Source organism: Pygoscelis adeliae, unplaced genomic scaffold, assembly GCF_000699105.1.
Source record: "Pygoscelis adeliae isolate BGI_AS28 unplaced genomic scaffold, ASM69910v1 Scaffold89, whole genome shotgun sequence".
Taxonomy (NCBI): Eukaryota; Metazoa; Chordata; class Aves; order Sphenisciformes; family Spheniscidae; genus Pygoscelis; species Pygoscelis adeliae.
The window spans coordinates 17733-29235 of NW_008825559.1; the positions used below are offsets into that span (position 1 = coordinate 17733).

The 11503-nt window shown below is 50.5% G+C and overlaps 1 protein-coding gene across 1 annotated transcript in view; it reads right to left on the reverse strand.

The window, feature by feature from the left end:
- Positions 1-1139: 1139 nt before the first annotated feature.
- Positions 1140-11503, reverse strand: part of DTNB (dystrobrevin, beta) — a 198699-nt gene continuing 188335 nt past the window's right edge. Inside the window, exons 16-19 of the mRNA XM_009332341.1 lie at positions 10651-10740; positions 7437-7490; positions 3544-3579; positions 1140-1521 (exon numbers count right to left, since the gene is read on the reverse strand). Of these exons, the coding sequence (XP_009330616.1) occupies positions 3575-3579; positions 7437-7490; positions 10651-10740 (149 nt within the window). The 3' untranslated portion in view covers positions 1140-1521; positions 3544-3574. The remainder of the gene's footprint in view (positions 1522-3543; positions 3580-7436; positions 7491-10650; positions 10741-11503) is intronic.

Sequence of the window (11503 nt, forward strand, 5' to 3'; positions counted from 1 at the left end):
TCGGACGCCGGACCCGGGAGGGCTCGGCCGGGAACCCCCAGGCTCTTGCCCGCATGGGGTGCCAGGAGAACCCGCCGGCGCAATGCAAACCCCCCAGCTGCTCACGCCTCTGGTCAGCACAGCCGTAACACCTCCAGCTGCCGATGGCCTTCACCACGGCTGTCAGCAAGACATTCCTATTTTCGGTGCTCAAACCTGCCCGTGGCTGAAGCCAAAGCCGCTGCAGGTCCTAATTCAGCAAATTCAGCCGAAAATGCACATGAAACCTTCCCTGTCCCCGCGAGCACACTGCTTGGCAGGCTAAAGCTAACATGCTGCACCAGGTTATCATCACTTTCCTTTCCTTCTTGACAGCTCATTCACAATATTTATATTCAACTAAATTTGTGGCCACCACGTATGTTTATTTTCTCTCTCCCCAAGGGCTGTAGGTACCCAACGAGCACTTTCCACCGAGAACCGAGGCTGCGTATCGGTTCAGATAGGAAGAAAAGCTGAGAGCTGGTTTCAGGGTTTATCAGTCCTTTCCATTCATCACCCTTGATAAATATTTATAGATGCATTAGGGCACTCAGCTCCTTCCACTAAAAATAACATTCCTAAGCACCAAGAAAAAAAAATAAAAAAATCAGAAGTGATTGGAACCGATTACAATGTTTTCTAAGCAGCTATGGAAGAAAAGCCTAGCAAGGATCAGAGCGGTGAGCTGCCAGCCTCAGACTACACAACTCGGTTATTTCCCTTAATTTTAAACAAAACTGAACTCGACTCCTGAAAATGAATGCAGAGATGCTAATCTAAGCCTAGCAATGGTCGTCCCTGAATTCCCTGCTTGTAAAGGGAGATTTTTTAACAGTCTGAAGAGAAGCAGAGCCAGGAACGCGGGGAGGCAGGCGGCTGGTGGCCCGTGACTGCTGCTGCTGCCGCCGCTCCTCTCGTTGTGCATCCCTCCACCCGTGACATGCCCTGCCGTTTACTCCCAGGATGACACGTGACATCACACACGATGGCAACCAGACACTGACAGACAGCGGTGTTTTGAGAAGGTGGGTTTTTTGAAGGCAGAATCCCCTTCGTGTCACACGCAAGGGACCCAGGAGGCTCTACACCCATTTTTTCATGCATACCGAGGGGCAGAAGTCAAGAGGAAATAACCGGCATGTGACGCGATGATGACACCATTTGGGAGGCAATCAAAAAAGATCAGTACACTTAGCAGGAGCAGGGGGTATTAGCTTTCCTTTTGTGTGGTTTTTTTTTTTAAACCTCCCATAAATTGCTGAGTTTGATGGGGCATTGTCTGATTATCGTTAGTAAACACATGGAGGAAAATAGTACATGCAATGACCTAAGAGGCAAATGCCGACGGCGAAAGCCCTCCAGGCGGTTCAGAGAAAGCCGCTTTCGTCAGCAGGTGGTTGAGATCGGTCACAGTTGCACGATGGTGAATGTATCAGCTGAAACGTGCCTCTTCCAAAGGACGGGGAGACGTCTCTTCATCGTAAGCGTAACCCTCCGTGCCTGCGTCATCGGAAACACACAACACGCCGTCAGCATCTGCAGAGAGCAGAGCTCGAGCCTGACTGGTCATGGTTTTGGAGATCAGCTCCCGCACGGTCGCAGGGCAGGAGCCAAGCTCCTCTGCTGGGACCTCCTGAAACTTCTGGCTGGGGCTGTGCATCTCTGGGGCCACCCGCGGCAAGCTCTGAGTGGACCAAATGTGCAGCACCCCCCGTGACCATCAAGTATCCTGCTGAGCCCAGAGCTCCTCACCTTGGACCCCGGACAACCCGGAAAACAGAGGAAACATGAGCTCCTGAGTCAATGACACCAGGACACCAGGAGCATGGTGCCGTGGCAGGTCCCCAGGTCCTGCGAGCAAGGGCCCATGAGCTGACACGCTTGACTTCGCAAGCCAAGGTGAGGTTGGTGCTGGGCATTTTTTCCCCAGAATAGCCAAGATCTGCTAACAGAAAGCCCTTGACGATGCTGCCCATCCCAGCCCCCTCCGTCATCAGTGGGCAACCAGAGCCAAAGGGCGGCCGGAGCCACCGGTCCGGCTTGGCCGGACTCTGCCACCAGCAAGGTTCAAGAGGGCCCATCAGAGGTCCTGGCACAACAAATGGGAATGTGAGGAACTTGAAGAAGAACCACCACAGTTTAAAGGGTTCTCTTCTTTCACGGACATGTCTGTCTTCAATCTTTCTGGAGGATAAAGAAACCTGAACGTAGTTTCTCTCTCGTATTTTTTCAGTTGTCTCTAATTTAGCGCCCATCAGCACCGGTCCTTGCTTTGTTGGAGGCACTGCTGGGCTTCTCCGAGAACAGGGAGCTTTTCATCTCCAGATCAGTGGCTAAGGGGTGACCAGGGTCAAAGCCATCCTCTTCTCCAAAGCCATTAGAGTTAAAGGGACATTAAGAAAAAGCCACACACAGCCAGTATAAACAGCTCCCCATTGCTGGCTTCCTCTCTAATGGTATAATTTCACTCCTTCTTGAGTTACCAGATTGTTTCTCAGATGAGGCAGGACTTGAATTTCAAATATAAAAACTACCAGAAAAACTCTCAAGCCACTTTCGGGTTATCTCTATCCAGCACTGAAATTGCAAGGAGGGCAAACCCCCTTTCTTCTCCTGTGCAAATTACCTCTAGAGGACAACTGTGGTGGTTTTATCATGCAAAATTGTGTTTCGGATCCATCATGACTAATTCATCTGGCCCACTATCACCATGGGCTGGGTGTGAACTGCTAAGTTAAAGATAAAAGACTTCCCCCTGTCTGGTTTCTAACTAACCTACAGTGTAAAGGAAAAGGTCCTAGAAAGAAGGTTACCTGCTACGCCAGTCCCCATCCCTTTCTGGCTAATTACGCGCGTGTCCAATGCGATGTTTTTCTGCCAGGAGAACCCTCCTTCTTCCCCACTGGGAATGGTGGAAGATGGGCATTGTGGCTAAGGCAAATATCCAGCGAGTGCATGGGGAGCGTGGAAACCTGATCCGATGCCGTCCTACAAGCTTTTCAGACGGGTGAAGATAAGGATCTTATTCGGGTCCTTCAGAGGCATTGTCACCGTAGGGCTCAGGCTTTCTCCCTTAGCGCTATCTCGTGCTCTCCAACCACCTGTTTGTCTATCCATCTGTTGTGCCTTATTATAACTTAAAGCACAGGCTCTTTGAGGGTAGAGATTGTATTTTTAGTGCATCTGGATAGCGTCCATCACAATAGGGTCCTATTTCCTGGCTGAGGCCTCTCAGTACAGAAGCAATACTAACAAAATAGGAGATAATGCTGTTCTCCCTGAAGTTAATGATGTTTTCCCACCGTCTGCAGCAGGAGCAAAATGGGTCTTAACAGGAAAAAAACCTCAACATCATTTTGAACGGTTGTGGAGCGATGGGCAGGAGGGGAACCTTCCTTGTACAGAAATAGGAGATAAAGGACAAGGGCAGGAGCTGACCAGGGACTTGGTCCTGTGCATTGCAACGGCCGCGTACAGAGCAGCGCTGCTGGAGATGGGAAGAAAAAAGATATCCATCCTTACCTGAATTACTGTACAGCCTGCAGTCGTCTACCTAACCTGCAACACAGGGGGAAAGGCACGTTTAGAAAGCAGGTAATTTTATTTCCTGTAAAATGAAAAATCTACCCTCCCCATCTCTTATTGCTCTAATGGGTAACTTCTCAGGACTGCAAACAGCTTTACAGGCATTGGGATAATTGGCAAGTCCTCTGAAATGCAAGGTAGGTAGAAAAGTGCTCCTGATCTTACCGAATCCCAGAAATGCCAGCATCGCTGGGATCGCCCAGTCCAACCCCCCACCCAAAGCAGGGTCAGCCACTGCAGGCTGCTCAGGACCTTGACGCATCAGGTTCTGAGTATCTCCAAGGATAGAGACCTCACAACCTCTCTGGGCAACACAGGTTGTGTGTGCCTCACAGTTAAAAAGTATTTTTTGTGTTCAAACAGAATTTCCTGTATTTCGATGTGTGCCCATTGCCTCCTGTCTTTTCTCTGGGCACCACTGGGAAGACTCTGGCTCAGTTTTCTTTACTCTTTTCCGTCAGTTATTTGTACACGTTGATTTGATCCCAGCTCTCTCAGCCTCTCCTCCTGTGACAGATGCTTCAATGCCTTAATCATCGCCACGGCCCTTCCCTGGACTCTCTCCAGTCTGTCCGTGTCCCTCTTGTACTGGGGAGCCCAGCACTGGACGCAGCGCTCCAGGGGTGGCCTCACCAGTGCTGAGCAGAGGGGAAGGATCCCCTCCCTCGACTGGCAATGCTTTGCCTAATGCGGCCCGGGATGCCATTCGCGTTCGCTGCACAAGGGCACATTGCTGGCTCATGGTCGACTCGGTGTCCAGCAGGACCCCCAGGTTCTTCCCTGCAAAGCTGTGTGCAGGTGGCCTCCAGCCTGTCCTGGTGCCTGGGTCTGTTCCCAGGACTTTGCGCTTCTCCTTGTTGAACTGCATGAGGTTCCTGCCAGCCCATTTCTCCAGCCTGTTGAGGTCCCTCTGGATGGCAGCACGACACTCCGGGGTATCAGCCGCTCCTCCCAGTTTGGTGTCATCTGTAAACCTGCCGAGGATGGACTCTGTCCTATCCTCCAAGAACAGACGGCTGCATGGACTCCAGTTTTGATCAGTATGGGCAGGTGTATTTCAAACTGGATATTTTTGTCTAACAAATTTTATGGGGCTGCAAACCATGCCCTTCCTTCCAGCAGTCTGAGAGAGCAGATCACAGCATTTTAGTCCCTTTTCTAGCGGTTTGGGGGTTATAAAATCCAAACGGACAATACATGAAGGGACCAGCACGTGGAGAGTCTTGTTTCAGGTGATACTGTCATGGGTCCACCCCTCGGTCACCAACAGGAGCGTGCTGTCTTGGAGAGAGGCAGCAGGACCACGGCAAACAGTGGCTGCGGGACAGCCCTAGCCAGGCAGGCGTCCACCCTGAAATAACGTCTGGCACACGTGCAATGTATGGGTACGTGACACCAGGTTTCAAGAAGGGGTAACACAAAGAGAGCGCCAAGGCTGGCTGAACTGCCGTGGGGCGATGTCTAACGCAACTGGATGGACATGGCTTTGCCAGCTCCCGCCTGTGCTCTTCTGTGCCTGGAAACGCGCGCAGACATCTTCTCTGGAGATGGTGCTTAATTTGTAATCCTAACCACAAAAGACGCAGCCAACTTGGAGTCTTCCCGAATGATTTCATCCTGCTAAAGCCGTACCACGCCGCTGCTATATCAAGTGTACAAACGTAAGCCTCTCCAGCGGGGAAGCGAGTTCTGAGGTTGATTAATTGGGACACAGAGAAATATGAAACAACTTTGTGAAGAAACTTGTGAGGAAGCACAAGGGCGATGCTGCCTCTAGGAAACACATCGCAGCAGCGTCCCTGCGAGGACCGGCATCTCCCTTGTCTATGCCAGTGTAGAAGCTGGGGAATACACGAGCTACAAGTAATTTTAATTCTTGTCCGTTCAGGATGGGAAGAAGCAACGGGCTGATGCTGCAGCTAGGGAGAGCTTTGCTGAGATGGGGATGCACACACAGTCACTGCGCAAAGAATGAAGTCGGGGCAGGTAGAGCTCGGCGTGGGCACGGGGCGCTGCTGGCCAGCCCCGTCAGACCCTGCGCGCCCGGAGCATCCCGGCCACGGGTCCCTATAGGTAACATGGGGCAGAGAGCAAGCGCTTTCCTAACGCCCGTCCTCGACGTAGCCAGCGCAAACCCCAGAGCCGGACTCCCCATCGCCACGTGTGCTTTGGTGTCTGGAGGAGCTCCCATAGCGTACACATGCCGCAGGAGGACTGCAGTTTATGTATCGATCGTTCCTTGATTTTTCTGCCAGATTTTTATCTCACTAACTTTGTGACATTAAGAAATCACTTACTCTCTGGCAGAGATAATATTTACATTCCACATGAAGGCTTTTGGACCAAGTTCTGCCTTTGGTTACACGTCTCCATCGTCCCCTCCCCGACTCCAACGCTGCTGCAATGAGTAACAGAGCTGAATTTGTCTTACTACATCTCTGCTACCATACATCACATCTCAACTCTTCAAAATCCCCCTTTCCCTATTTCCCATGCAAGATACAATGCACATTTGGAAAAAAAGCAGAAGGGTCATCTGCTAAGCATCTAAAATATTTAACTGAAGAGGAATGTTCTAGGGCAAAGAGAGCCCTGTGATTTAGAGCCAATGAGATTCTGCTTTGAAAACTCCTGTTCTACTGCACTTCTTCCTACAAACTTATAACGTCTAATACTGATGGACAAACCATCAGGAAACAGAGCATTTCCAAACACCCGAATGCTTTGCAGAACTCGCTGGACAGGAAAACTCAGGAAAACAAGCTCTTTCAGTGAGAAATGTGAGCCCTGTCACTTCAGCTTAGCCAGAAGGAAAATGTGCGTACAACAAAAAAAGGATAAAAAGTTCCAGTTTGTTGATGCTGAAATTAGGTTTGGCTCAAGTGAGACAGAAATGCTTGGGCTGATTCAAACCTGTCCAAGTCCGTTTCTCACGCTTTGGTTTAAAATATAGAAAGCAAAAGTCAAGAGACCCCTGAGCAAGGCCCCTTCCCAAGGAGGGTCTGGGAGGTGCTTTTTTGTTCGCTTGTGGAGTGCGACACGAGGAACAGATCTCCTGCAGAGCCCTTCCAACTCAACCGTACGCTGCACGGTTGTTTGCAAGTCTCGGGGCTGCGTTCCATGCCTGCGATGATCACTTCCAGCCCCAGGAATAACTCTGCTAGCACATGTTATGGATTCATTCACACCAAAGGAAGACGTGGTCTGGGGAGGATTAGTATCTAGACCTGCAATCCAGGGATAGCAGAGATGAAAGAGACCTCCTGTGAAACCCCGCTCAGCTGATGGCACTGCCTACACGGGATTACCATCAGCAGGGTAATTCTGAACATTTGTCCAGCCAAGGTCACAGGAGGCAGCGGTTCAGCCGATGACGGTCCCACCGCTCAGGAACTTCACTGGTAACCAGCCCATGCTTTGTTTTTTTTCTGACATATTCGTCTGAACTGGGTTTCTTGCAGCACTCAAAGCAACTCCTCCTCCTCCTCTTACACATTTCAAAGATCTGTGACCTTTGCTGAAAGAATAACATTCTTGAAAGCCGAATACACACGGTGAAGAAACCCTGGCCATGATGTCATCTCAAGCCATGGCAGATGTTGGAGAGAGCAACCTGGCAGCGTGGCGATGGACGGAGCAGGCAGATAAACCTGTGCCGTGTCTGCAGGTGGCGTAACAGCGGCAGCAGCAATGTGGGCTGCTTCCACCCGGAGCCATCTGCGCTCAGAGCCCTCTCCCCGGACTCCAAATGGAGACGGCAAACTGATCTCCTGCAGAGGAGCAAACCAGAAAATGCTTTAAGGCTCAGAGACCGTAGTTTGTCCCCTTACCTCGGTCCTTTCCATTCTGCATTTTTTCCATTTCTTCTTCATCTTCTTCCTCTGCTTCAAGAAAAAAAAAGGAAAAAAGCGCGCATGAGACAAGTAGGTGAGAGAACAGGTACTCGGGGGCCTTTTCTGCAGCAAGGAAGAACTTGGCTTCTCAGGCATAGCTGGCATTGGAGGGGAAGGAGGACGAGTGTTCAGGCTCCCAAGGAGAACCTGGATGGAAACATCACCATCCCTTCTGTGGCACGGTGCCTGTTCACTGCTGGTGGCAAAACAGTCCCCACTTCATCCTGGTCGGATGATTACAGCTTGTAGAGTGCTAGCTGGAAGCAGTGTCTACATTGTCCAAAGGAGTGGACTACTAGTGGACTACTACCTGGCCCAGGTAGCGTTAGGACCAAAGTCCCTTGTGCACGCTTATTTCAGCACTGTAAGAAACAAAGAACCGTGCAATATACACCGTGGGAAGGAAGTCACGGCTTTTAGGCTGAGGTCAAATCTAAGGGAGAAAAATGAGAACGGTTTATGGTGAGGCGAAAGCCTTGGAGGGTCCCTCCTGGCATTGCACCGTTTGCCCGCGCAAGGTGTTCAGTGCCGCCATGGCTCACACGGGGGCAAAGCCACATAACTGGTGACAGGCTGTGCCCCCAGAGACAGGCGTTCATTTTATGTCTGAGAGCTGGTGGTTCATTATATTTAACTCCGGTTAAGTTGAAGAGAGTTTATGGCCAGGCTCTTATTTATGTAGCAGAGAGCGGGAGCAGAAGGTCACATTCTTCTGCAGATGGTGGCTCATATCTCTCTGTGCAACATTTCAATGAGACCTGTGTAAACAGGTATCAGTTATTACCAGCAGCGATATCACTTCTGCCTGCTTCACACGCTGCTGAGAGCAAGAGAGAAAACCCTGCAACAAAAGGCACAATTTGAAAAACTGAATCATTTTGAATTGATCTGATCAAAGGGGATCTTACAAACATTTGCTCTCTTTGTTGCTTTGACAGCAGGACCGATGAGACATCTGGGAGTCACACAGTCTCTGCCTACTCAGCGATGGCTACCGATGAGTCCTTAATGCGAATGCAGAAGAGATCACTGACAAAACCGAACGCATTTTTAACGACAAGAGACGTGACCTGGAGCTCAGCAGCCGCTCCGGGTCCTGAACCTGCCTCCCGTTCGGCAGCTTTGCAGGGCCGGGGCTGAGCCACCTCCAGCAGCATCACGCCTGGTCCCTGGAGATCAGCAGTGTGTGTCTTTTTAAGCTCAGTTGGAGTAAAAATGATGTCAGTGTTCCCTTGACGGCACCAGGAGCATTAGACTATCAGCACAGGAGAAGGCAGACGGGGGGGACAATCAGAGCATCTCTGGAAGCCCATCTAGGAAGGGGTAACCCTGAGCAGTGTTTCCTTCCCAAAGGAATCTGTCTTCTGAGCTCGTGCAAAGGTACGGAGAGGCAAACAGAGGCGTGGGTGGTGCACGCACCAGTGTCTCACAAAATGCTCAAAACACAATGCCTGCAGCTATATCGGGCGAGCCTGGGGCTGGAGGAGGTGTCTATTCTCACAGCTTACCTCCGGGACAATATGTGTTAAATCCCACTGACTCCCATCAGCTGAGGATAACTCATGCTTTTCCTAATTTACACAAATGAAATGATTTCAGATACTTTCAAGGGAGCCTTCTTTAGTATCTGCATAACCTCAAGTAGGAGACTGTAATTAATTCCATTTTCACTCCCTTGTGAATGATAACTGCTTTGCACGATCCCTGACAAGCCTGAAAGGGCTGTCGATAGCGCAAACCCGGGCTGTTTGCATTTGCCAAACTCTCAGGGATTTCAGAGGAGGACAGGAGAGCCGCAGGTCCAGCCCACAGCAGCTCTGTCACCAGCCACCCCGGACCAGACCCTGAGCTCAGCCGTACCGCTGCAAATGCGCTCTTTTATTAAAAGCAAAAAATAAATTACTGCAGACATCTGTTTTGGGCAGAGGGTTTGTTCACCGGGTTTCAGCCTAGAGGGAAGAGAGCTGTGTGTCTTGAGCATGGTGATTTATTGAAGAAACACACGGCCCTTCACTGCAGTGGCACCAGTGATGCTGCTGTCATACATGAAAGACTTTATTAACTCACAGATGCCTTTGCAGCCAAGACGCAGGGTTTAGACGGGGTGAATTTACTGCTTAGCAGTAAAATATCAACCCGGTTTATAACTGTGACTTCTCCATTAAGGGCAGTGGCAACAAAAAGCCTAACTGGTTTTAATACAGAGCTTGATAGGTTTATGGGGGGGATTATGTGATGCAACTACCAGATACAGCAAGGGGCCGGGGGAGGCGCGAAACAGAAACCGTGAGGTTCAGTCTGAATACAGAATGCTTTACTTTCTTAAAAGAGAAGGCAGCCCACAAACAAGCTGATGGAATCCTAAATGATCATATACTCCGTTGCCGACAAAGCTCGAGAGCCACAGGATGCATCCCTGGACTACAGCAGAAGCTGCTCCAGTCCCATCAGGGTTTTTACCTGCACCGGCACAGTAAAAAGGCATGAAGGGAATAATTATCCTTTTTCCACATTGCTGTTTAATCCTTTGTTGCAATTGGCCTCAGGTGCATTTACTATATATCTGTGATTACGGCGTCTAATGGGGATTCACTGCAGAGGAGTCTCACCCGCTGCTCAAGTATCGCCATCACTAAGCAATAGTTTGGGGAGACTCACTCACAAATCTGCCCTGGCTTCTGACTTGCTGGCTTGTGTTGTTACGGAGCTCTGACTTCCAGAAGTGGGAGTGGGAAGTGGCACTTCTCCTGCCTAGTAAGTGGTCCAGGACATGCCTGCAGGGTACTCTGGAAAAGCTGCTTAGTGCTGTTACACATGCACGGATCAATATGCTCAGGAGCGAGGGAGCTAGATGTGGGTCTGCTTCATGAATCACCAACGGTGCTATCAGCCAGGTTTGTACCTGCAGAGTACTGCCTTAACTATCAAGTGATAAAATCAATGGAAAGCCTGTTCGGAAGGTATTTGGAGCTCTCAATGATGTTAGCCATAAAGATTATTTTTCATTTTATCATTGAAAAAATGAACACATAATCTCGCATTAGGCTTTAAATAGCTTTTATAAAAAATAAATCTAAAGACAAATCTCCAACTCGTGGCTTCAAGCTCTCCTTTTTCTGCTGCACACATGTGCCGCTAAATTAATTCTTACCTGAATGAAGTTCCTTCACCAGCGATGACATGGTGTTGGTGATGGAATCGGCTGCTACCAGCAGGTCGTTGCGGAGGTTCCTCCTCGTACCTGGGAGCAGAGCAGACACACAAAGAGCAGGAATCGCATGGGCCGCACTGCCACTGCCCAACCTCCTTGCGCCACGATGCTCGGCCATGCATCCCTCACCGGTCCCCACCAGCATCCCCCCCTCGGGACAGAGCTTGGACGCCCCAGCGTACGGCAGGGCCCCGTCAAGGCAGCTCGGCTTAGCGAGAGATGGTGATTTGCTCTGGAACAGCCCAGTTCTGCTTGGCCGCTTGATCGTCTGTTTGGCTAATTAGCTATCACACTGCTCTGCTCCTTGACGAGGACAGCGCCCGTACGGCAGCTCGAGAGCAGATGCTTCTCTCCCCAAGACCAGAGTCGCTGGGTGCTGGCCGTGGCACAGCTGATCCATGCTCTTTGTTTGTGCAGAGTCATTATCGCTGCTGGCTTCTCTGTTGCAATCAATATCACTGAGGTTTGAGGGGAATAAAAGGTAACTGAATTCTCTCCCCCTGCAGAGCTCTCCTCTTGAGTCACCGGAGGAAGCAATCCTCTTCCTCGGTGTGCCACACAGCCAGGGAGCACGGCACTTTGCTGTCACCCACAGCTGCACTGCCTAGTTCCAGTCCGGACACTTGTCTTGTGCGATCCTCTGCTCGAGGGACCCGCTCGCCCCATCGGCAACTTGAACATCTGCCATGGCTCCGCAAGAATGACCGGGACCAGCGAGGGGCCACAATCTGCAAAGGAACCGTCAAACTGGCTGGTGCCCGGAAAAGAGATGAGCAAAGGCAGCAGGAGCGGG